Genomic DNA, 26,714 nt, shown 5'->3' on the forward strand with positions numbered 1-26,714 from the left:
GGATGTCAGGGGAGCCACTCCCCCGGGCCTTGCCATCCAATCCTCCAATTTACATATTCTCCCCAAGTAAGGCTAAATATACAGTCACAGAGAAACACCAAAGGGACGAAGAAGACAACTGTCACACAGCTTTTAACTTTATCTGATGGTTACACCTCAGAGCATGGGGCACACTTATGAATTTATACGCATCACATATGTGCTAAGCTTGTATTATCTTAGAAGCAGCATAATCCCATGACACCGTGCGATGTGTGTGTGAAAGATGTTTGATTGTTAAGCACTGACACCTCTCACAGAAGGCTCTTCTGGCCACCCTGGTCCAACTCCCTTCTTTTGACAGACTAGAGATATGAGGGTCAGGGAGGAGATGTCACTGTCACATTCAAGGGAACCCTTACCAAAGGTAATTGCTTTTAGGTCAAAGTGGCCACCTGGGAATGAGGGTGGGGGCTGGGAGGCAGAGCTGGGGAGGGAATGACCAGAGGAAGCTAAAAACCCACAGGCTGGGGGCGCCTGGGTGACTCAGTGGGTTAAAGCCTCTGCCTTCGGCTCAGGTCATGATCTCAGCGTACTGGGATTGAGCCCCGCATCAGGCTCTCTGCTCAGCAGGGAGCCTGCTTCCCTTCCTCTCTCTCTGCCTGCCTCTCTGCCTACTTGTGATCTCTGTCTGTCAAATAAATAAATAAACTCTTTAAAAAAAAAAAAAAAAAACCCAAGGCTGAAGATAATCACCGTCTCTGGCCTGTGGATGGCGCTGGAAATTTCCACCCAGAGAGACCAGAGTCCCCAACCCTGGCCCGTGGTCAGAACCTTCCAGAAACTTGTTCAAAAATGCAGATGGCCTTGACCCACCTCTAGGGACTGCTTCTGTAGGTTTGGGGCAGGGCGTGGATGGCCGAGTGATTCTTGTTTTTAATAAGGGAATTTGGATGGCTACCAAAATTGAAGAAGGACTGACGGAAGCTGTCTCAGAGGGGGCACCTGCATCATGAATGAGGCTGATGTACAATCATTTCCAGACAGGAGCTGAAGGGATGGGGCCTGGCATTCAGTCAGTCACTCACTCGGGAGTTCTTCGCACTCAGTTACTTCACAGATGATGGACTTAGTGGGGGAATGAGTCATGATTGTGTCTGTCAGAATGGACTAGGGTCTGCTGCACTAACAAACAATTCCAAAAACTCAGTGGCTTCCAACCAGTTTCTCACTCCTGCCACAGCTCTACTAGGAGCCAGTGGGACCTCTGCTCCACGTGTCCTCACTTTGGGGCCCAGGATGACAGATCAGCCGCTATCTGAAATCATGCCAGTTATCACGGGCAGATGGAAAGGGAGTTCTTGGAGTGTCTTATGTTGGTATTTAAATGCTCTGGCCCAGAAGCATCACAAGTCACTTCTGCTCACAAGTCACTGACTAGAACAAGTTACATGGCCCCAGCTGACCTTAGGGTCTTGCTTCATGTGCCTTCATGCTAGAGCAGGAAGGGGGGGTGCTTCTATCAGCAAGGCCAGGCTTTCCCAGGGGCCTCCGCAGATACCTCTCTGACCAGAAGCAGGACCTATGGTCACCCCCCATAGGTGACCATAGCAACAAGGGAATCTAGGGAAGGACTACAGGGCTTGCTGCAGCTTCAAGCAAAACTACGTTCTGTTAGTAAAGAAGTAGAATGGATACTGGATTAGCAACTAGAAATAAATACATAGTAGATCGGGAGCGTCACAGGAGAATGAGAGATGGTGTGAGAAGTATGACTACAAAGGCAGACTACGGGTCAGACCCTAGCAGCAACAGCATGGAGGGCTTGACTATGAGCTTGGCTTTACTGAGCTCACCAGTTTAGAGGTTAGCTGAATGGTTTCCTAGGTCATCACAAGATTAAAACTCCTAAAGTAACATGTACGTTAATTCTGGATACCTATTAATCAAGATCTCTGCCCCACTCATAGACTACAACCGAGTATGCCAGGGTGTTGTACCAAGACCATATCATTAACTATTAAGGGTCTGCTATGCACCAGGTTCTGCATATATATGATGGCTGATTTTCAAGACAACAGAAGGTAGGTATTAATATCATCTCCATTTTACAGATGAGCAAACCGAGGCTCCAATGATTTCATGGATGATCCCAAGGCACACAGCCAACAAGCAGAGATGCTGTCTCCAAACCCAGCCCAGATTCCAAACTTCCCACTCCTTTCTCAATATGATCTGAGGTTGCCTCTTTCACCAAAAATCCTTTAGTAAAAATCATTCAAAATGACAATGTGTTAAAAACACCGGAGCCTGAAATGTTACCTGAGATGCATGTCCAGTAGGAAAGACGGTGATCGTACTGGTTGGTGCTATGGACTCCTGCTTATTAAAGCCCTGGTTTTCAGTGTATATTTGGATCCATTTTGTCATTAGATACGCTGGAAAATATTAGAAAGAAACAAACAAAATGAAGCAGTGGAGATCACATGGTATGGATGGAGCCAACACGCTACAGACAGGCAATCTTGAGAAACTCTGGATACTGTTAATTAGGAAACGAACAGCTGTCCAGACTAAGAACTGGCAGAGCTCTCTGGAAGGCGACACAGAAACGAGAAGAAAAAGGGCCGCACCGTGAACATGAATAAGAATCAACCATGTGTCTACCCCAAGTGGCTGTGGTATCTAAATGCAGCCTTGGATTCAGTTCTTAGGGCTCTGGAATGCTCTTGCTTAGGGACCAGGATCTTGGATTACATGGTTGGAAGGTTACCAAGGCAACCCACAGATTGACTTCTAACCTTGGGGTCTGCTCCCTGGTCCAGTCTCCTAGTCCATGTGGTAATAAATCACGGACCATTTAGACATATAATGCAGACAGCTTATTGGACTGTACCTGACTCCTCTGAATATTGGCTATATTCTGACATTTGCTTGAAGACAGTATCAAAAATCTTAATGGAAAAGATCAAAAATGGAAAAGCAAATTTCCCATTCATTCTTTTTTTTTTTTTCCTCCATCCATCATACATTTTCCAAGAGCCTGTATATACCAGGCACTCTTCTAGGTGAAACAGACAATACATTCAGGGAATTTAGAGGTCACTGGGGGAGACAGAGTTAAATTAAATAATGCCCCAACCCGGGGGTAAATCTGCAACTGAAATGTTATTAAACATTTGCTGAGGACCAGGAATTACACGAAATGAATCGCCAAAATGGCGCTTAATCCTCTCCAAGGTCCTGAGGAGTAGAAGCTTGGAGATGTGATTCAGCTTTCCCAAAGCCACTGTCCCAAAGTGACAGCTGGAATTCCAATCCTGTACCACCTGATGCAAAAAGTCCCTGTACGCACTTGGCTGTTTTTTTCATATCTCCTTGGCAACCTATAGATCTCAACTCTTTCCAGCTCCTGCCCTTTCTCCTTTGAGACCTGGACTTGGGCTTAATGGGGCTTCCACTCTTTTATGCAGTCTTTGATATAAAATAGTCCAGAACCTAGTATGTCTAAGTCACTGGGATTGGGAAACTTGTTAGAGACCAATTTTAAAACTGAGACTCAACAATTATTTTCACCGGAAGAATACCTGAAAACCAGACTACCTGGGCCAAAGTTAAAGCAATCATCTCTGTAGATTTTGCTAAAGGTCCTGGATTATCAACAGAGCAATGGTGCCCCCTAGTGCACTGTGTATTACACATTCCTTGACTGGAGATGAGAGCATCTGATAGAAGTGGGGGCTTCCTATTTAGAAGTCTGGATGAATAATAAGCATCCCTTGGGCTTGATTACCTTGACTGCCCAAACCCTCACTCCACACCATTTATATCAATTCCAGAGGCAACGTCACAGATATATGGTGTACATCTTCTCACAGTTCAGAATTCCGCCACCTGGGACACAAAGGTCCCCACACTGAGATTGCCAAAGGGTGAACCACCTATTGCCAATCTCCAGGATCACCTTCCCATGAGAAATAAACTAATCCAGCATTTCCTGCTATAATGCCTCTCACTTTTCTGGAGGTTGTGACTTAAGTGATACCCACCTTCCACACACACATTCTGGCCCTATCCTAAACATACCGGAAACAGACAGGAATTTATACACTTTGAACTAGGTTTTGTGCTTCAGGTGGGGGACACAGTGATGAACAACAAGGCATGGTCTCAGCTTTAAAGCTTACACTCTAGTAGGGGCAACAAGTGGCTAATGAGTCTATTAATTATTACTTTTAATTATAATAACCGCTACAAGAGAGTCTGCTCTGAAAGTCTACATCTGTGAGACCAAAGGCAGATAGGTTCTGAGAGTCAGAAGAGGAAAGAAAGTAAGGCGTACCATGCCAAAATGGAGAAAAGGCTGGGGAAAGTGATCAGAGAGCTTGGAAGAGAACAAACCTGGGGCACAGGCAGCCTGAATTGGGCTTCTGGGGCGAAAAGTGGTTAAGTGTGAAGTCAGTCAGAACAGGCATTAGGTCAATTCAAGGATGGTGAGGTATTAAGAGAATGTCATTAACAGTAACATTTGTCATTAATTGAGAAAGACCGAGCTGGATGTTAAAGGATGAGTATAAACTACCACCTGGGGGCACCTGGGTGGTTCAGTGGGTTAAGCCTCTGCCTTCAGCTCAGGTCATGATCTCAGGGTCCTGGGATCAAGCCCTGCATTGGGCTCTCTGCTCGGCAGGGTGCCTGCTTCCCTTCCTCTCTCTCTCTGCCTGGCTCTCTCCCTACTTGTGATCTCTGTCTATCAAATAAATAAATAAAATTTTTTTTAAAAAACCCTAACACCTGAATATTTAGTTTGAGGATTAATTTAAACTCTCTTGAGTAGGAAATATTAATGCGGAGAGCATCCCAGACCTGTCTATTCTGCCTCTGCCCAGTAACCAACGGTGTTGGAGGATTTATTATTTACATCCCCTGCACTGTTTATAAAAGATGAGGAAATAACAGCTGACCTAATTGCTCCAGGTGGGCAGGAGTTGAGCGAATAATGGGCAAAAGGCTGAAAGGAGGAGAGGAGAGTGGTGACCTCCATGGGGTTTCCATGGTGAAGCAAGGCTAAAAACAAATCAGGATAATAAAAAGCCTTACCTAGTGTGTGATGCCCTCTAGATCTCAGGAGGTAGCATAGCTTGGGTTAAACGCTGCAAGATCTGTATTCAGAAAACCTGAGTTCAAAGCCTCCTCTTCAGCCTCTAGCTATGTGACCAGAGCAACAAACTCTGTCTCTATTTTCGCATCTGTAAAACAGCAATAACAGTATCTGCTTTTTAGTTTCTTGTCAAGCACTGGGTGTAAAGGGCTTAGCATCATGCCTGGTACATTCCAATTACTCGATATTAGTTTATTATTACCACCAATATTATTGACAGTGTCTATTATCTGGGACCAAATCCACACACGTAAGAAATTCAGGGAAACTTTTATCTTCTTTGTTACAATGTTCTGTTATTTTCCAATTTTTTAAAAAAGATTTTACTTATTTAATTGACAGAAAGAGAGATCACAAGTAGGCAGAGAGGCAGGCTCCCCGCCAAGCAGAGAGCCTGCGCAGGGCTCCATCCCAGAACCCCTAGATCATGACCTGAGCTGAAGGCAGAGGCTTAACCTACTGAGCCACCCAGACGCCCCTATTTTCCAATTTTTTTAAAAAAAAGTATGCACTGCTATTAAATTTGAAGGAGGAAAAAGTACCTACATATTTTGACATAATACTAATTTGATTAGTCCACTGTTGCCCAAATTTCCCGGGCTCCTATTGTTCAAGGAGGGCGTGGGTGTGCACGTTAAAAGCAGACTCCTTGGCCCTAACGGAGAAATACTGAATCCGAACATCTCAGGGACAAACCTGTTACTTTGCACTTTTACTCAGTCCCACAGCTGGTCCTCAGAATCGGACACTGGCTGAGACCTGCTGATTCCAAGCGAGAAGACAGTGACTGGAAGAGGAACGCCTGCGCAGGTTCTGGCAATCACGAGCGCCTGAGCCTACAATTCCCACACTGCCCCACAAACTGGCGCCTAGAGGGCCGGAGCCTTCCGGGAGTTGTAGTTTCCATCGCCAGAATGCTACCTATAAAAAAAGGCGGAGCTGACTGCCAAAAACTTCCCAACCCACAATGCAAAGGCCACTTGTGACGTCATCTGCACAGCGCCCGGGATGGAGCGGGCCGTTTCTACCGCTCCTACCACTACCTCGGCTGCATCAGAGCCGACCTCCTCCGCCGCCGCCGCCGCTTTCTCCCTCCCCTCTGCCTCCTCTCTCCGCAACACCTCCTTCTTGGGCGCTTCTGCCACCTTTATATGACCCAGACCCTCTGTTCCTGAGAAGTCGTGTTCAGTTTCCTTTGTGGGCCCAGGGCACAGCCATGGCGGACGGCAGCGGCGGTGGGGGCACGGGCTCGGTGGGCGGCGGCGGAGCGGGCCAGGCCTCGGCGGGGTCGACGACAGGCGCGACAGGGGCCGGTGGGAGCGGCGGCCCCATCAACCCGGCCTCACTGCCTCCCGGAGACCCACAGCTCATCGCTCTCATCGTGGAGCAGCTCAAGAGCCGGGGCTTGTTTGACAGCTTCCGCCGGGACTGCCTGGCGGACGTGGACACCAAGGTACTGGGGAGGAGGGGGTGGCGACGGGGTTGGGCTGGGCGTGAAGACGGCAGGGTTGCAGGCTGGCTTTTCTAAAGCAGAAAGAAAAACAAAAGATACTTTCAAAAATCTCAGCAGTGAGGTATTAGACCGCTTGAGGCAGTACAGGAAGCTTTCTGAGTGGTGAACACGTGGGCTGGGCTCCCATCATTGTTAGCTGTGTGACGGTCCAGTCGTTTCTCTGAACTTGGAGACCCAGTACTGGTTTCAGAGCCAAGCTCTTATCTTTCCCAAGCTGAGACTTCTTTAAGCCCTTCAGTAACAAACCTCTGTGTGTTAAGAACTTTGGAGAAAGCCAGGTAAGGAAGGGAGAATGGTTTGAATGCAGTCATCAGAACGTTGTAACTATTTGTTCCTTCCTTTTCTCTAGCTCAGTGATTTGCAGGCTTGAACATCAGTTGAATTAAGGTACACTGTGCAGAACCCCTATCTTGTACTCCATCATGGATTAAAGGGGGTTTGTTGCCAATTTTTAGATTGTAATGCCATAGGTTAACCCCCTAGTAAAATGCTATTTCAGGTTACTTGCCAAAGTCATGGAGATTCAATGAAGTCAGGTGTGTTAAGTGTCAGACATACAGTAGTTGCTGGAATGTTCCATTTTCTCCCTTTTCAGAAGCTTTTCTAACGAGACTAGGGTTGCAGGTTAAGGAGGTTCTGTTACTGACTAAGCCCCTTTACAGAAATAAGTTCTCGACTTCGAGAAAATCTGCCTACCTAACGTGAAGATAGTGAACTTAAAATTACAATTCAAAGATAGGGAAAGACATCATCCATTTATTCATTGAACATTTATTCCTGTGTGGATACAGGAACAAGTAAGTCACTACCAGTCCTCAAAGTTTGAACTGTAGGGTAGAAAACTGACATGTAGACCAAATGGTATATACACTACATGGTGTTAGAAGTGCTTAATATTTAATGTTTAATTTTCTTTATTTAAAGGTCTCAGATACGTATCTGCTGAGCTTCCACCTTTCTTAGGACTCTGGATGCTCTCAACTTCCATCACAAGCTCTTCCCTCCTATCCTGTTCTGTTTTATGTGTCTAAGTCAAATAGTGCGCGTGTTATTTTTATTTTTATTTTTTTTTAAGAGATTTTATTTATTTGACAGAGACAGCGAGAGAAGGAACATAAGCAGGGGGAGTGGGAGAGGGAGAAGCAGGCTTCCCGCTGAGCAGGGAGCCCGATGCAAGGCTCGATCCCAGGACCCTGGGATCATGACCTGAGCTGAAGGCAGGCGCTTAACGACTGAGCCACCCAGGCACCTCATGCATGTTATTTTTTTTTTTTTTAAGATTTTATTTTTTTTATTTGACAGACAGAGATCACAAGGAGGCAGAGAGAGAGAGGGGGAAGCAGGCTTCCACTGAGCAGAGAGCCCGATGCAGGGCTCTATCCCAAGACCCAGGAATCATGACCTGAGCCGAAGGCAGAGGCTTTAACCCACTGAGCCACCCAGTGGCGCCCCCATGCATGTTATTTTTAAAAGAAAGAAAGAAAATTAGTATTGTAAAGCTGTTGGGGGAAGAAGAGTTGGAGCCTTCCCCACATAACACCTTAAATATTCCTTCCATTAGTCACTGGGTGGTTTTAATTCTGGAAACCACGTGTTTTCAGTCACTGTGGCTTTAGCTCCATGGTTTTCAGTGTGGCTCTTGGATCTGCAGCATCAACATCACCTGAGAACTTGTTAGAAATGTATATTTTGGGGCCCCTTTCCAGACTGCTGAAATATTTCGAGGAAAGTGTACTGATGATGTTGTAATTTACTTTGCATTGCACCCAAAATACAAATAAATAGAACAAACTGGTAAGTGAATCAAGTGAAGGATAGATAATACAGTAAAATATTCATGGCAGGCCCATTCTGTCTTTTCACTTTAAGAACTGAAGGGATTATTCTGTGTTGCCAAGATCTGTTCAGGTTTGGTGGTGACCTTTGCTGTCCTTTGTCATTTTTCAGTAAACAGTAACTATCATTTCAAACCAGGTGACTTATTTGGAATAGTAGAAAATCTAGTATCAGGATGCATAGTTCTGAGTGACAAATTAATTCCAGTTTCTTTAAGCAAAGGGGTGAATCTGTTGATTGGGCACCCCAAGAAAGGACTGATTGAATAGCCTGTCAGAAGTGTAGCGATGCATTTGGAACCAGGGATGCTCCACAAGGTGTCTTTCATCTCTGCTCTTCATAAGAACTATTGTCTTGTCACCGCAGAGCAGCGTCATCCATTCGGTTACTCCTACTTTGATTACATCTTACCTTTTCTTCCTCTAGAAAGGGACTCTCAATTCCTGTTCCAAAAATCCCAGGGAACATCAGCATTGTCTTAGCGTGGGTCAGGCACCTCATCTGTGGTCAGGAGAACATGGCACCCTCTGCCCTACCCTTGTGAGGAGAGGAAGGAGGAGTTGCTAGGTAGGTAGTACATGGGTGTTTGTCAGTCAGTTCTCTAGGCCTTTTGCAGGAGTCCACCTGTAGAGTTGAAGCCTGCTGATTTTGTTGTCGATTTTTACCTCTGACTGCTAGCAAACTCTTGCCACAGTTAACACTGCACGATGAAGCAGATCATGGTGACTTATGATAAGCATTCATCCTCATGCTGATAGGGCTGCAGGTCAGCTAAAGTTGAGCTAATCTAAGTGGGCTTCCGCTGGATGGTTCAGGTGGCCTGGACTTGGGTTTAGCTTGGCTACATACAAACTCATCTTAGGTCCCAGACATCCTCTCATAGAGGGTCACCAGAGCACAAGAACCAAGCCAGACAGAGGATGACCACATTTAAGGCTTGTCACTAGCACCCCATGAAGACCATGTTGCATTGCTGAAATTCAACGTCATTGGGGTAGAGAAGCAGTCTCTGCCCAGGCAGAGGGGGGCAGGGGTGATGTCTAGCAGCAACGCACACTATTATACCTGGTTTGAAGAAGAGCCGCTGATCGTACCAGAAGGTCTTAGAGGCCAAGAATACATATTCCATGTGTTCACCAAGTTCCTTCTAATTTTGTCCTGATCATAGTTGGGTCTAAAACCAACTCTAAGCCACTAAGGGTCTCAAGCTCCATTTTTGGCCTTAAGCTGTGCTTCCCCTCAGCCTTCCCAACTGTTCCATAGGCGTTGACCTCAGTCTCCATTCTCACATGGTGCTGACATTCGGGTGGCCCTTCCTTTTGTGCGGTGGGCTTTCCTGAGCCCTGATTTATTGCTTAGGATACCGAGCAAGGTAAGTGGGATGGTAACATTTCAGGTTTACCAAGGGAAGTAACTGAGACTGAAAGGTTGGTGACTTGTTGAAAGTCAGACAGCCAGTTAGTCATGGTGCCCGGCTGGAACCCAGTTCCTCTGATTCAGAAACAGACTAATCCTAACCTTGGATTTACCACATTTTGGCCATATGGGCAAGTTGTTTCCTTTTTCTAAGCATGAATTTCTAATCTCTGTAGTGGGGATAGGAGAGTTAATAGAATCTCCCTGTACTGTTACTTGGAAAGTAAATGGGATGATAAGGCATCTGCTGGCCTTGTGCCTGCCCACTGTAACGTTAGCATAGGTTGCTCGTTAATTCATGCTCTTCTGGGCCTCAGGGCCATCTTCTTCGTCATGACAGAAGTGTCTTTAAGAGCTTGAGACAGCTACATTTCTGTGGAAAGCCATATCCTTGAATGACTGACTTCTAAAATTTTGGTGCATATAACTTCTTACCTTACCTCTTTTTTTTTTTTTTTTTTTAAATGGTTCAGCCAGCTTACCAGAACCTGAGGCAGAAAGTGGATAATTTTGTGTCAACACATCTGGACAAGCAGGAATGGAATCCTACAATGAACAAAAACCAGTTGCGAAATGGTCTGAGGCAAAGTGTGGTTCAGTAAGTAATTAAGAGTGAAAAGTACTCACCGCACGAGGCACGGAAAAGCTGGTAGGTGTTATTTGGTCAAGGTGGATGGTACTTTACAGCAGATCCCACGCACACGTCGCAGCAGTCCACCCCTTTATTAAAGTTAAGGTGCAAGTAATCAAAGGACTCAACTGACATTCTTGCTAGTTTATCCAGCCTCCGTAGGTCTCCTGTATAAACTCGACCAGGTGCCTCAAAAGATATTCCAAATTACAAAAGATGATGCCCTGCTTGCTTGAAGTTTTCAGTGTAGTTGGCACGTACCTGGGCATTTTCTACCAAGATAGCAGTGTTTGGATCTTGGGCAAGAGGTCTAAAGTGTAAGGGCAGCTTTCAGGAAGACCTGGAGTCTTATTAAAGCATGTCTTTGGTCACAAACTGAACCTTAGTTAACAAGGTGCTACAGCTGGCTCATCCAGGTGTTCCTGGGCCCAACAGCGGAGGCCGGTCATGGCATCTAGCTTTTTCTAATCTGCTCGCAGTCCTTTTTTTTGGTCTTATTACTAGCACTCAAGTTCAGGTCTTGATCCACTGAGCTCTCCTGGGATGTCTAAAAGCTTGTGAAGCCACCTCTTTAGAAATAGAAATATCAGGAAATTATGCTGAGTCAAAAAAGCCAGTACCAAAAAAAGATGTGTGGTGCTGGTTCCATGTATGTCACACTGGTGAACAATGACAGCGCTGGAGACAGGGTCAGGGGTGGCCTAGGGCTTAGGGGCAGGGGTGGTAGGGGTGAGTGTGACCTGAAACGGGTTGCACCAGGGGATGCTGTGGTGGCCGAGGAGAGCTCTTCATCGTGGGGGTGGTCACCTGAAGTCACTCCTGTGCTGAAATGGCACAGAGCTGCCTGTGCAAACACACAATGGTGCGTAGCCACGTGTGTGAAAACTAAGGAAGGGTGGATCGTACTGGTGTCGTTTTTCCAGTTTTGATGTTGCACTGCAGGTATGCATGGTCCAAACAGGTGGCTGGGGGAGGGTGCACGGACCTTCAAAGAGTCTCTTTGTCTCCACAAGGTCAGGGATGTTGGAAGCTGGAGTGGACAGAATCATTTCTCAAGTGGTGGATCCCAAACTAAACCACATCTTCAGACCACAGATAGAAAGAGCAATTCACGAGTTCCTGGCAGCCAAGAAAAAAGAAGCCGTGCCCGCGCCCCCTCCGGAGCCTGAGAGCCAAGAGCCCCCAGCTCCCTCCCAGGATGCTTCTTAAGGTCCAGTATCCCGTCTTTTGTCCAGGAGCATTCATCTCTGGCTTGTAGATATATAAAATGGATAGAAAAGGGGTAAGCCACTACTGGGGATCCTGTTCTTTATTCAGAAAAGCATTTACTGCATATGGACTTGAGCTACTATTCAAGAGTGTCTCTTTTACCGAGAACTAATGGGGAGCATTCTCCTGCGTTAGTGTGATCTTCTGTGCCCCTGGAGCTAAACATGTACGCTGTGAATAGATACTTCATTAGAGACCAACAGAGGTGATCGTTGTGCACAAGAGAAATTCAAATGAGAGTCCTATTTTTCTGAATTTGATTAAATGAGTCTCATGCCTAGACATGAATTCAACTTGAGTTTGCAATTTGAATATAAAATCAACGTGGCATTCTAAAAAGGCATCCTAAACGGGACTCACAGTCTGCTTTAAGCCCCACTGGATTTCCTTGTGTTTAGAGATTGGAGTTTACCAATATCAGTCATCATGGGATTCTTCTGTTACGTGCATTGTCCCTTCTTATTATTTTTGGGATTTAATTAATCTTATAAGTCAGCACAGATCCACAAAGCAATGCTTTTTGCAGGCTTTGAGACATTAGTAAATGTGAGCAGTGACCAGCAGATAAGCAGTAGATTCTTATCTAGCCATGGTTAGTCACCGTCCTCTCATTCCATTTTGGTGTTCTCTCTGTAAGCGTCGTTAAGATGTTTCTTATTTATGATAGGAAGGCATCAGTGAGTGATCAGAACAAGAGCATAAAGCTCGTGTGGGGCACTGCCTTAAGAGGGGGTTTGTCTTATTTGTGCCTGGACTGGGGGAAAAACTCAATTCCATTGAGGAGCATAAAACATTACCAGTCTTTTTAGTTTAACTGTAAATTCCTTTAGGAAGGTAAAATTAAATGTAGTCTCTTTCAAAAAGCATCTTCATCTGATTCCCTTTAGAGTGTGTCTGTCACCTTTGGAAGCTCCATTGAACTGACCATGAAGAAATGGATTTGGTTACTTAAGAGTACAACTTCCGAATGAAGACAGGCTGAGGTCGTCACTGATTTCAACATTCAGCCTTGACTGTGGGGCAGTGTCCAGATGGAACAGGCCGTAACAGAGTTGACCGTGGGTGTCCCCTCATTGTGCTGCCATCTGGTCAGCCTGCCAAAGGGGATGACACCCAACACACACTACAGAGATGTAAAGAAACACTACATCAGTCTGGGGTTGTCCTGAAACAAATGTTTATACTTGAACTTGGAGACTGTGTGGATTTTAGGGTTTGTGCTCGGGGAACCCTAGAGGGGCTGTAGCTACAGTGAAGGAACATAACCAGTTCCAAAGACGCAGTTTCAAAAACGACAGTAAAGGTTAGCATGGAGTAGGAATTAGTGCTTATTTATCAACTAGAGTGTATAAGCCATTAGCACCAACTAGCTCTAAAGTTGTCATGACCCTCTTGTACGTGAACCTTGTAGCCTCGGTTTCCTTTGCCTATAAGAGGACCGTAGGATGTGTGAGAAAATGCGGACAACAGGTAGAAGGAAAAACACCTGCAGGCTCTCCGTCCAGGGCTGCTGCTTATCCTGCAAGGGCTAGCGAGTGTTGGGTGTGTTTGTTTTATTCTCGCGTTTGTGTTTTTTAGAAAAGTTGAATGATTAATAAATAGCTTAAGTTTTGTAATAAAATGATTCGATACTCTTACTCTGAAGCCTCAACTGAGTGTAGCCTCCAGGCCTATGAGCTGTGAAGAGTAACCTTTGTCCTCTGCCTGCTGTTCCCTGCCCACATGTGAGTAGTGGTGGGGGCGGGGGATGAGCAGAACTCGGAGCTGCCCACCCCCTGAAGCTAGTGGGTAGTACCGGAAGTGACCAGGTGGTCCCACTTCTCCCCTGGACCATGACTGCTGCTGGTCCCTAGTTGTGAGGGCAGAACCGTCTCTCCATGTTTCTCAAGCCTGAGTGTACAGCAGCAGCATCACCCAGGTACCTCGGAAAGGTGCATATCCTGACCCAGAAGTTCTAGGGTGGGATCTGAGCGTGTTTCTCACGCTCCAGGGGATGCTTGTGCTGCTGGCCCCAGGCAAACTCTTTGTACTGCAAGCCTTGAATATTATCAAAGCTTGTATCTAAGAGTTTGGGTTCTTAGTTGAATCTGTCACTGGATATTGTTCATCCAATAAATTGTAACCTATTTAGCTGGTTCCCCGTTAACATGAACCACCTCCACCGATACCATTTCTTGGCCTAAAGTGAAGTTTGCGGCTCTTATGTCAGATGTTCTGGCATTGGTTTACCCTATTTCTGCCGTTTACCCTCAGCTTCTGTTTACTCATTGAGGGGAAATGGGTTCCCCTGCCTTTGGGCTCGCTCACTGGCACTGTGAACTAAGGTGAGTACTGAGAGACCCATTTCAGCAGTGCTGCTGCAGGCCGCGTCCCCAACCAGCAGCAGCAGGATCACCAGGTTGCTAGAAAAGCAGCCCCCACCCCAGACCGGATTCCGAGACTCGTGGAGGGGCCCAGCAAGCCCTCCAGGTGATTCTCTTCACCTGAAAAATCATTTTTCTCTTTAAGGAAACGTTTTTTGGGAAGCTGGTGCTGTTGACTGGCAATGACAGTTTAGTTGTGATTAGCTATAAACCTGTCTCTTCCAGCAGCTCCCGAGGGACTAGACTATTGAGTTTGTTTTGTTTTTTAATTCCTTGCAAGGACTCTGCTCTGGGGCATTTTGATGTAGAAATGCCTGCATGTGACTTACACCTCCTTGGCTTTCAAAAGAAGTGTCTTCCGAAGAGGAGTTTGGTAAGTAGCTCAGAACGCTGGTGAGAACTCTGCTGAGACTCATTGCTATTTAAGATAGAGGAGGATGTCTGTGGGGACCCGGCAAAGGTCAGGGTCTGGCGTGGGCCTGAGGCTGGCACTGAGGTCTGGGTTTGAAAACTCCCCATCGGGATCAGCGCTGACAGGGGGCCAGGCCCTGCCCCTCTTGGCTGCCCTACGGAGGCTGAGGACAGGGCGGGAAGCAGACAGGACAGCTGGCACAGCCAAGCTTTTGTTGGCACTACGTATCACACCCTGGCCATCACCATGCCCATGGAGGAGCCAGGAGGTCAACTTTTATGGTCTTGTCACTAGGGATGGGCTTGGCTCCAAGGCCACATGGTAGTAATTACTCGTCCTCTCAAATTGGTCACACTGCCTGAGACCTCGCCAGTCTCTCTGTCTCCAGTGTCCAAACTGCCATTTGGCCTTTCTTCAAGAAACACTACTTTTGTCAAATCTCTTCCTCACTCTGGAGCCTTTGAAAGGAAGTAGACAAACTAGGCACTGACCAGGTGGCCAGTATTTTCTTACACATAAATTTAATTCTCACGACCCTGTTAGGATTTATTCTCCATTCTGTGGATGAGGCACCGAGACTCCGGTGAAACAACGTACCCCCTACACAACTGTCACGTAGGGGAGCAAGGTTTGTACCCAAGCCTCTGGATTTAAAGTTCATGTTGCCCTCCCCACCCTACCCCCTTGCTATTCTGCCTCATTATTACTTAACAAGTCAGACTTGTCAGTCCTTTGAGGCCCACCCTTCATTCCAAATGTAGGCCAGAGTCAAGTCAGCTTGACCTCTTGCTACATCTCAACGCATACCTAGAACTAAAGTGCCCTCTTTCAAATGTCTGTCACAGGGCAGAGCTTGCAAACCGACTCTGCCCTCCAGGCATGTTCTATTGGCCATGGAGTTGTAACTGTTGTCTGTTGTTCTGTTTTTAATTACCAATATTTCAAAATGGGGAGAATTCCATATAGAGCTCTCTTTCTGGTTCCTAATGAAAAATGTCAAGGTTTGACAACATACTTGTATTCCTGCTGGATAACAATCTGCCAGAACTCTGTAGCAACTCTCCCACTTTGGACAGCACGTGGGACATGCAGAGGCCACTGGCTAGCTTCTCATTTCCATCCCCACGTGGGCCCCTGTGGATGTTGGGGATACTTGCCCTACAGTGTCAGCATCCTGTGATGAGGAGTATTCAAAAGTCTCCAGCTAGAGGGCCAGATCTTCTAGACTGATTTTCATGGAGACTAGATTTTCAGCTACCTGAGTTGGGCTCCAGAATTTTCAAGCTTGCAATGGAGTCTGAAGTTCCCTCTCCAACATCTCTCTCTGGGTGTCCATATTGAACCTGTCCAAGGATGAGGGAAGGTCACAGAACATCGCACATAGAGGTGGACTTAGGGTACAGCTAGGACGCAGACTGAGAGAACTAGCTCACGGTATTCTCAGAAGCCCCTCAGACTCACCCTGAATGCCAGCCTCGCCAGGGCTGAAGCCAGAAGAGGGCTTGTCTGTGTAGCCTAATTGATGTATGAAGCATAAAGTCTTACAAATGAGAGGGTGAAGGGTAGTAGAATATGCCACCCCAAATATGATCGCAGGAGTTCAGGACCTGCAACCCCCAAATTTGCCTCTGATATATGGATTACTTAGAGCTGCAGGCACTTGGAAAACAGCAGATATGGGGAGAGGCTTTCACCGAAATCCTTGTATTTCCTAAAGGCAGATACCCCAAAAGGAACACAGTTGTCACAGGTCCCCCTCCCTGGAGGTTCATCAACCAGGAGAAGAGACTAGAAGTCAACTGTGCACCCTGATAAACTTCATCACAAACTGTGATACCTTCCATCTGTTCTTCTAAAGGTCTCTTCATCTTTCCTAAAAATCATTGAGTCTCCCCTAAGAGGTCTCCCTACCCCCTCTTCCTTCCCTGTTTAATTTAATCCTGAATTCTAAGCCACCTCAGGGAGTTACTTCTTTTTCCCTGGCTGTCTCCATGGCGACATGAGGTATACATGTGGAGAAACTTCCGTGTTTCTTTTGTTAACCTTTCTTTTATTACAGGGGTCTCAGCCAAGTACTCGAAGGGCAGAAAGAAAATCATTTCCACCCCTCACAAGAGCAAGAGTTTGGATATGGCAGAAATCAAACCATGCTCAGGGTGGAATCTGAATATGGCAAAGCTTACGCAGCACTTTTCAGGGGGCAGCACTCGGTCTGCATGGAGGTGACACCACGGGCAGGTGGGAGAACTTGTCACACTCAGCCTGGCCTGGAGTCGTAACGATGGCCGTCCTCACAACAATCCTATGAGCTCATACGGCGTGCTGGTTCAAGGCTCAATCTGAGTCCCAACTCTGCCGCTTGGGCTCTGGGGCAGCATGACTGACGATAGATCCTCTTTCTGCTACAGCACATGAACAAAGAAACACCAGAATCTCATCAGCTTCACACACCAAGTTTCTCACACAAAATGGCTATGATTCGGGCAATGCTCCAGGGCAAGTTGCCTTCAAGGTGACATTTAGCGTCCTGGCTGCTTCAAGCTTTTAGCCCATCGTCTTTACCCAAGACCTCTTCCATAAGAGCACAGCAGAGGAAGAGAACCACAGAAGGTCTCACATGAAGGATGAATGATCTGGCCTGCAAGTGATCCTGTGGTGTTCCCTCACAGCCCACCAGCCACAGCTATGCACGTGGTCACACCTCACTGCAAGGGTACCGAGAGGTATACACGTGCCCAGAAGGAGTGGAGAACCAAATGTGGCTGAGTCCCGGAAGGCTACCTCTGTGCCTTCCCGACCCTGAATACGCTGTCTTCCCACAGCGATCCTGCTCCTGGTCCATGGAAAATGATCTTGAAGTAACATCTAGTGGCCTTAGCCAGCTCGACCAATGCCCAGGAGGTCTCTGTGTTAGTAGTTAGGCCTCTCCTCCTCAAACCTCAGAACTAAAGAGAGAAGTCACCCGCCTAATAACCCCCGCCCCCCCACCAGTCCTTAACAGAGGATTAACTAGGAAGGGGAAGACTGGTAGGGTGGGCGTCCCTCGTAGGCCCGGCCAAGCCTGCAGTTCTCTGTGGTCTCTGGTGCCACCCTCTGGGAGTTTCTTCCATGGTCATGGTGTTGCCCAACGCGCTCTGGCCACACCACACTCCTGGGGAGTCGGAACTGAGAGGCTGTCCAGCTTTCTCAATTCCCGTCTTGCTCTAGGCGACCAGATCCCCAAGGGTCATTGTTAAGTTTGGAGCAGAGACTTCTGGAGCCTGGGGATCATGGGGGTTTGGGTCAGAATGGCAAGCTTATAAACGTAGTAGGAGCTTTACTAGACAGATTCCAACCAGCAACATGGGCCAGAAGCCACACTCACAATTTTGGGGGGGACTTGACTCATAAATCTAGTGTATTCCTCTACTCCCTTGCTCTCATATCTCTCTCTTAATGGAAGCTTTGAGTCTATGGGGCTTCCATGCAAAAGCTGAGCCTTACACTTTACTCCCTGAGCCATTCCGTCCAGCTGAAAACTTGGCCGGACCACCACATCCTTATCTGATTGTCATACGGAGGCCTTTGTCACATAAGTGTTCTCTACGTTCGCTTCTGATCTCATCTCTTTCCGGGAAGACCTTGCCACATGCAGCCCACATAACCATAGGATGCTATTAAAAATCCATTTTCCCGCCTCTCCCCTTACAGCCACAAGTTCATTAGGTACGTGACCCATCCCCGAGCTGCCGCTGCCAGGGCACACCACTTTTACAGAGGTTGATCAATGGGCATTTTTGCAGTTTGCAGCTAAACAAATGCCCTGACCAGCCTTACAATGCCATCTGATCGACTTGTCCATGAGTGATCCCCCAACTGGCAGATGTGTCTTCTTCTGACAGATCGGGCTTGCACTTACATTACCTAAATCAAGCTCTTTATTTTGTAATAATTCACAGATAGTTAATAAGGTATAATGCCGAGTGCCTATGTACACATTGATATTTACCTGGTTTTTCCATTGGTGAGATTTTACAACACAATAATTCCACATCCAGGGCTGCTTTATTTAAAAACAGATGGCTTTTGCCTTTCTTTCTGGCTATCTGCACATCAAAATGATTTTGTGAGCTCGTCGGTGCCATGATATTTGAGCTTACTTTTGCATTAAGGCTAGTCATTACATTTTTAAAAATTTTGTTCATTTAATTTGTTCATTCAAAAAAAAAAAAAAAACTTCGTTGCACACTTACAAGGGTGTCAGGCAGTGCCCTTCACCAGGGCCATAAAAGACTTCGCTCTCCTCAAATCGCAGATACATGTCACTGGTTTCTCTGATGTGGGAGGAAGCGGTGTTTGCCAATGCCTCAGAGCTGACAGGAAGAGGAAGACGGAGAAATCCATTGAATTTATCAGCAAGGGCCACAGCAGCCTCAGCTGGAAAGCTAGGGGCTACTGCCAGATGACAGAGTGCTGAGGAGATGGAGGAGGGTTTGGGGGCCCCTCTCCAGCACCTCTGTGTTAATGACAGAGCCATGTGTGTATTTATTTACACAGACACTACTTGTGTGTGGGGAGACATTCCAAGGGCATGAATCAAGTCTCACAGGGAGAAGGTCCCCCTCAGTGTCCCGTCTCCCAGCTACTGTCCCAGCAACTGCTACAGTACGAAGTCCGTACTCACCCCTCCAGAGAAGTTTTGTGCAGATGCGAGCATGCCAGCTCCTATGTCTGTCCTCAGCTGGGATGCACTCTACAACTGTCCCCAGAAGTTCCTGGAGAGATGATGATGGAGGGCTTAGGAGCTCTGAGTGGCCAGCAGGTCACAGGTGGGCTGGGGGTGGAGGCGATGGGCAAAATGGCAGCCACCTTGCAGGTACAGAGTCTGATGCGCAACAATCAGGTAAGAGGAAGCCTGTTCCGTCTGAGTGCTTGCCACGTGCAGGCCACTCTGGCCACTCCACTAAAGGGTGTCGCAGGGAGATGGTGTCATTGTCCCCACTGACAATGAAAGAAACAAGCACTCACCTGAGATCATCCAGTGACAAGAGTCAGAGCCAAGAGTCCAACCCTGCTCTGTTCATCTCCAAAGCCACACTTTTTCCCCCATTTTTTTACTACAGCAAACTATACATAAAATTTACTATCAGCCATCTTTAAGGTCTAGTTCAGTAGCATGAAGTCCATTCATGTTGTTATTCCACCGTCGCTGCCGTCCATCTCCAGAACTTGTACATCTTCCTAAACTCAAACTCTGTCCCCATTACCAGCAGCTCGCCATCCCCCTCCGCAGCCACCATCTAACTTGCCATGTCCGTGACACTGCGGACTCCAGGCACCCCATCTAAGTGGAGCCGTACATATTTGTGTTCTGCGACTGGCTTATTTCTCAGTGAGCTCTCCCACCTCATCCTCAGACCTCATTTCAGTTTTGTCAGTCGGTCCCAATTGCGTTCTGTGTAGTGAAGGGATTCAGTTCAGAATCACACATGCATTTAGTGGCTGCATCTCTCTTGTCTCTTTTAATCTGGAACGGTCCCTTGGTCCCTCTTTAATATTCCAGGCCAGATCTTTTGTAGAACAGCTCTTAAACTGGGTTCGTCTGATGATCACTCACAGTGAGCCTCTAATCCTGCATCTTTGATAGGAGCATCCCAGAAGCAATGATGCATTCTGGTCACAGCATCCTATGGGGTGCGTGAGATCTGTCTCTCTGTGGCTGATGTTAACTTTGATCACCTGATTAAAGTGGTGTCGGCCACATCCCTCTTTTGTCCATTTGTGATAAGTTAGTATTTTGTGGGGAGGGACTTAGAGATTTGGTACATGTCCTGCTCTTCATCCAGCATTCATACCCTTCGACAACTCTGTTCAAGTATCACTCTTGACCACGGCCAGCTGGGCATTTGTAATTCCATTGTTCCTTCCACACTCATTAGTTAGCATCCTACCATAATAAAAAGCTTTTTCTTGTCCCTGTTTATTGATTCACTCGTTCATTTCTATTTGTACGGACCCATGGACTCCGATTTTACTCAGTGTGTTACACAGTCTGGGGTTATTATTACCTCGTTCGGCATCAGGTTGTCCCAGATTTGGCTGCTGGGCAGCCTTTCAGGATGGCTTTTGTATCCTGTGACATTCGTCTGTCTGTCCTTGAGCACCTCCTTACTTTCTGACACGAGGCGGCGGTCTAGGCTTACCTCCTGCTTTTCCTGCTCCTGCCCTGAAATCTGCCATTTCTCCAAGAAGCTTTGATTCCCTTGTCTGGTATTTAAGTCACACTGAGTGCCAGGTGTACCCCCACTCCCAGACCCTCCTGGGGTGCACTCGAGCTCCTTTACTTCCCTTAATTATCATTCCTTCTCTCCCACTATCCTCCATACGTTTACACGAGATTGGTCACCTCTCCACAGAACCACCTCCTCTCACCGCCAACACCTTGAACCCGGACAGTTGGATCCTCGCCCGTTCTGGCTCTGACACCCATGCTGGTCCCCTGCCCCCTACTTCCATCTCCACAGATGCTGACCTAGTAGCTTAGTCTGCAAATCTCTGACCCGAGCCCTGCCTAAAGATCAAGTGGTTATGAACAGACAAGCCCTTCCTGCGAGGGAACTGGCCAGGGGTGGTGACAGTAACCACAGTGGTGACAGTGAAGAGACGGAATGGCTGACGCAGTGAGTCATCACCACGTGACAGCCCCTGCCAGGCAGGCTGGGGGGCTTGGCCATCTCCAGGCTTGGCTAGAAGAGGAAACGGGTTACCTCCCGGACAGTGCCAAATCGCAGAGAGAGCGAGCAGGTTTGGGGGTCAAACCAGCCCTCTGTATTCTCTTTGTTCACACTTTCTGATTGTCTCCACACCCCCTCCACCCCAGCCCTACTCCCAATCTGCCTTTTGGGTCTTGCTGTGGCTCCGTGTTAGGCACTCTGCTGGCAGGCCACCTGTCTTTCTCATGCCTGCTCAGAACTTACTCTTCATACACACAGCAAGACCCCCTCACACACCCACCAGGTTGGGTAAAGGGCCACTCTGCCATTTGCATAAGCTGTGGAAACTAACAGAAACTTATTTATAGTCCACAAGTTATTAATAGGCTAGGATCTTATTAATTCCATGCCCAGCACACATCTCCCCATAAACACTTGGGCAAGGGTGGATGGAAACACAGCAAACATTATTGGATAAAACCCCCATAAAAGGAGTATTGTAATACATCATTCCACTTCCCCTCATTAAATCTGTGCTGAGAACACCCTGTGGTTTGCAGCTGTAAATCAGTCCCATCTGACGTGGAGACCCAGAACCACTTCTGTGCTTCCTTGGCCCAGCCTTGCATCCCCAAGAAAGAACATGTTTGCACAGTCGACATCAGTAAGCTGATCCTTGACTATCCACAGAGCCTGTGGCCAGAGCCCTGACACAGAACTCCAGGGAGACAAGCCGGACCACACAGGGGGCTGCTGGCCCAAGCCAGTTCCAGAATGACATGGTCTTAAACCAAAATGAGCTTTAAGAAGTCCGGCTCTGCCTGTTTCCCCATGCCCAAACCCTACACCCAGAACTTGTCACGCCAGGGAGCTGCAAAGGTGCTCCCTTTCCCACTAGAGCAGAAGAGAAAGGAAGGACAGCAAGAGAGGCACACGGGCCCCCAGGCCTGGAGTGCAGCCTAAGTGAACCCAGGACAAGTCAGGCCAGAGCAAGTCCCATGTTGGGTGACCACGAGGAGGGAGGACAACATAAGAAATGGATAGGACTCTTCTAGGCCTTGCTCTCTATGCTTTCCTCCTAAGCTGAAAAGAAAGAGGAAGAAGATGCCCGGGCCTGCTCCGAGGGAGCAGAGCCAGCTCTGTGCACAGTGATCTCATGGATGGACAGAGGAAGGTGATGGTCAAGGGCACTGGGCCTGTGCGTGGGCACCACTGACACCACACTAGCTATGTGGCCCAACTGGGGCCCTAGAATTTGACCAGTTCCTATAGCATTCGTTCCTCTGGAGAGTGGGAGTATCTGTTGTGAGATCAGCCCCAGGGTAGAGTGAAGGGACGTACAGGGGCCCAGAGAGACAGGAACAGACCTTTTGCAAATCTGTCGGGGCTTGTTGTAAGAACCAGAAACAGGAGGTGTGGGGGGCACCTGGGGAGCTCAGTGGGTTAAGTGTCTGACTTTGGATTTTGGCTCAGGTCATGATCTCAGGGTCCTAGGATCGAGCCCTGCATTGGGCTCCATGCTCAGCGAGGAGCCGGCTTTAGAGTCTCTCTCTCTCTTTCTCTTTCTCCCTCTGCCCTTGCCCCATGTGCTCTCTCTCCCTTGCTCTCAATATCTCTCTAAAAAAAAAAAAAGAAACAGTTCCCAGCAGCTATCTTGGGGATGGTTTTCAAGTGCCCTGATACGGCACTGGCAAAGGACTTGGGCTCCATCCGCTCGTGAGGACTGATACGACTACATCCTCAAGGAACAGGGTCACCTCAACTTCCACCTCTTTTTATTTTTTTTTTTGAAGATTTTATTTATTTATTTGACAGACAGAGATCACAAGTAGGCAGAGCAGCAGGCAGAGAGAGAGGGGTTAGCAGGCTCCCTGCTGAGCACAGAGCCCGATGCAGGACTCGATCCCAGGACCCTGAGATCATGACCTGAGCCAAAGGCAGAGACTTAACCCACTGAGTCACCCAGACACCCCAACTTCCACCCCTTACCGAGCAGCTTTTCTTGTTCCGTGGGCTCTGAGGTGTGGCAGTCCTCTCATGGCCGAGCTCTGTGGAAACAAAAGAGGGATAGGAGAGGAAGGGGAAGAGGGAGAGGAAACTGCGAGAACAGGAAGCTCAGAAACACCCACGCACTCAGCCTGCCTCTTTCCATCATTTATGGAACGAGACGGTGCCTAAGAGTACGGACAGTGCGGGGCATGCAGTCAGTGCTCATTAAATATCGCTGTTGCCCCTAGAAATGGCTGTAGGAGCAGCAGAAGGGGTGGATGAATCATTCAACCATGAAACACCCCAGAATGCCGAGCAACCATCATCCCTCCATTTTCCAGATAGAGAAACTGAGGCCCTGGGCTATGAAGCCACCTGACCCAAGTTGCCCAACTGGCCTGCGGGCAGCAGACCCGGAGCAAGGTCTTGTCTCCTTCAGGAGATTCCAGGAGCCCAGCCCAAGGCATGGGTTTTATTTTGCAAGCAGGCTCCCAAAGACCTGGGGACAGGAGAGGGAGATGGAAAAGGTGGGGCATGGACAAGGCAGGGGTACGCAGGAGAGGAGGCAGATCTGAGCAGGAAAGGAGATCAGAAGTAGGCTTACCTGCCGGAGAGGGTATGATGGGCACAGGGAAGGGAATGGAGAGGGCCTTGGAACATGAAAGTCTAACAGGAGGCAAGAAGCAGCAGCTCTGGAGGGAAACCCACCTGGGTTAGACCACCACGTGGACCCCTCTGTAGCTGAGTGAGCTAGCATCACTTGTCATGGAGCTCAGAGACGGTTGAGCCGAGGGCAGAGATGCAAGCCAGACTTCCATCCTCCTCAGACACACCCTGCGCAGCATGCTGGAAGAGGAAGCCAGGAGATGACCTGTAAGACAGGTCAGGAGGGGTACACCTTGGGTTTTCCTAGAGGAAAAGTGTCTGTCAGAAGAGACCTTCCTGGTGGGACAGCCAGGCTCCTTGGGTGATGTGCCCCAGCTCTGTCACTTCCTACTTGTGTGACCTACAGTGAGCAGTCACTGGTCCCCTAGGAACCTTAGTCTCCTTATCTACAATGCTGCTTTAAAGACTCCAGATAATCTTTAAACGGAAACTGCTGGTATTCATTTCACTTGGGGCAGAGTAACCAAGGGGAAGACAGCACAGACCTGCAGAGAGATCAAGGGCTCCAATCCCAGCTCTCCAAACGAGTAGCTAAGCATCCAGAGTCAGGCCTCTCAGCCTCTCTGTGGACCAAACAGCTGGGACAATGCATGGGAGCCCCTTAGCACAGTCCTAGCATGTAGTAAGGGCCGAAAACATTGCTGCTACTTGCCAGTTTTGACCTTGCCTTCTATCTCACCCAGCTCTTTTCCACAAATTTCCAGCCGAGTGTGGCCTGAAAGCTGTCTTTATAGGTCAGGACCCCAGTCCAACCACAGCACCTGTCTCATCAGTGCCACTGGCTATAAACAGACAAAGGCCGTGTAAGCAAACACCCACTCCCTGGTGGCCCCGAAGGCCACCAGCCTTGCACGAGGTCAGCTGGAGGGTGGCAGCCTGTTTGGATGCAAATAACTACCAAAGCCAAGGGCAGGGCAGGCCACGGAAGACCCCTGCCCAGGCAGAGCCGCAAGTGAGGGGCAGAAAGCCGGACGGCGTCCAAGCGGTGTCCCTAACTTCTGTCCTTTCCATCCTTTGCGGGGCCTGGCCAGCCCCAGCCCAGGGTCTTCCTTCTAACTGAGCTATGGGTCCTCCCCACGGGGAGCACCTGCCTCTTAGCGTCTGAGCCCATGCAGCCCACACAGCAGGACCGGCACCAGTGCACACCCAGGCCCTTACACACCCGCCTCAGTTAAGCCCCTCACTGTCCCCGTGTGACCAGCGCCATCACAGATAAAGAAACTCTCAGATAAAGCCTCTCAGTCAACCGCGCTGCTGGAAGCCAACAGAAGCGGAATCACACATGACCTCTCGCCCTGCGCCACGCTGGAAAGTCATGTCTGCCTGCCATTGAGTCCACCTTACCCTGCCCTCACCAGCGCGGAGCACGCCCCCCAACACCCCAAACAAACAAAGCACGTCTGTTGAACGACTCTCCCTCCAAATGGACACGGAGACCGGAGGCCGAACGGGTGATGTTTCTCTGGGGGAGGAGGGGGGTTGAGCAGGTGTCCCTCGGGGCTCCACAGGCCCCTTCCCAAGCACCAATTCATCCCACCCTCAAAACAAGCCAAGAGGACTGGGGGTCTGATGCTCATGTTACAGCTGAAGAAACAGAGACGAGAGGGTAAGTGACGCGCCTGAGCCTCACACCCTAAGGGGGTCACTGAGTGTGTTCCTAGGGCTGGGGTCCTGATGCCGCACTCAGCCCCTCGGTGTGGGGAGGCCCACGGGTTGGCTGTCCCTTGAGAGCAGTCCCCAGACGCTATCCCTACGGTGTGGCCAGCACCTTGGGTGGACACGGCACAGCTGTGGGGCTCACCATGAGTCTGCTCAAGGAATGGACACACAGGGAAACAAACAGATGATTTCCTAGGCTCCTTGAAGTTCTAGAAGCATAGTGTAGCTGCTAAATGCATAGACCCTGAAACCACACTGCCTGGATTCCTGGCTGCCCCTCACCAGCTATGTGTTCTGAGTGAGTCACTTCATTCTTCTGTACCTCAGTTTTCTCATCTGTAAAATGGGGATTCTCATAGTGCCTACCTCCAGTGGTAGTCATGAGGAGTCAGTGAGTCAGCATCTCTAGCCTTCTTAGAACATTTCCTGGCACAGAATGGGTTCCAGATAATAAGTGATTTTTTTTTGTTTGCTTCTTTGTTTTTTAAGAGAGGGTGGAGGAAAGGCCAGAAGTTGAGGAGAGAGGAAATCTCAAGCGGACTGCCTGCTGAGCACGGAGCCCAATATAGGGCTGGATCTCACGACCTTGAGATCATAACCTGAGCTGAAATCAAGAGCCAGATGCTTAACCAACTGAGCCACCCATGTACCCCCAAATAAGTATTTGTAAAATAAAATAAAATGAAATGAAAAAGATATATATGAACTTACAATTCTATAGCTATTTCAATTTATTTTTGGAACAAGTTAGTTGTGTGTACCTTTAAAAGTATGCACTTACTAAGCTAGTATCTGACCAAACGGATAGAAGTATTACCTCTTGGGGACACCTGGGTGGCTCAGAGGGTTAAGCCTCTGCCTTCGGCTCAGGTCATGGTCTCAGAGTCCTGGGATTGAGCCCACATTGGGCCCTTTGCTCAGCGGGGAGCCTGCTAACCCCTCTCTCTCTGCCTGCCTCTCTGCCTACTTGTGATCTCTCTCCCTCTGCCAAATAAATAAATAAAATCTTAAAAAAAAAAAAGGAGTATTACCTCTTGGTTGCTTGTGGGTAGATACTTGTACATAAACTCTAATTTATATTTGGTTTTAAATAAGAGATTGATGTCAGGCCTTGTGGGGGGAGGGGGT

The 26,714-nt window shown here is 48.2% G+C and overlaps 1 protein-coding gene and 2 long non-coding RNA genes across 3 annotated transcripts; 1 reads left to right on the forward strand and 2 right to left on the reverse strand.

Moving 5' to 3' along the window:
• Window positions 1-2,301: 2,301 nt before the first annotated feature.
• Window positions 2,302-5,943, reverse strand: LOC123938657. The gene is made up of 3 exons (XR_006817757.1): window positions 5,837-5,943; window positions 5,080-5,228; window positions 2,302-2,417 (listed from the first exon to the last, which is right to left on the reverse strand). It is a non-coding gene; the product is annotated as an uncharacterized LOC123938657 (long non-coding RNA).
• A 206-nt stretch (window positions 5,944-6,149) lies between these two features.
• Window positions 6,150-13,442, forward strand: BOD1 (biorientation of chromosomes in cell division 1). The gene is made up of 4 exons (XM_046000244.1): window positions 6,150-6,593; window positions 10,379-10,503; window positions 11,550-11,746; window positions 12,693-13,442. The coding sequence occupies exons 1-3, from the start codon at window positions 6,357-6,359 to the stop codon at window positions 11,743-11,745; spliced, it is 558 nt and encodes a 185-aa protein (XP_045856200.1). The 5' UTR covers window positions 6,150-6,356; the 3' UTR covers window position 11,746; window positions 12,693-13,442.
• A 118-nt stretch (window positions 13,443-13,560) lies between these two features.
• LOC123938656 lies at window positions 13,561-24,102 on the reverse strand. Its single transcript, XR_006817756.1, has 3 exons — window positions 23,970-24,102; window positions 23,262-23,320; window positions 13,561-19,560 (listed from the first exon to the last, which is right to left on the reverse strand). It is a non-coding gene; the product is annotated as an uncharacterized LOC123938656 (long non-coding RNA).
• Window positions 24,103-26,714: the final 2,612 nt, after the last annotated feature.

The sequence above is a fragment of the Meles meles genome, chromosome 3 (genome assembly GCF_922984935.1).
Source record: "Meles meles chromosome 3, mMelMel3.1 paternal haplotype, whole genome shotgun sequence".
Lineage (NCBI taxonomy): Eukaryota > Metazoa > Chordata > Mammalia > Carnivora > Mustelidae > Meles > Meles meles.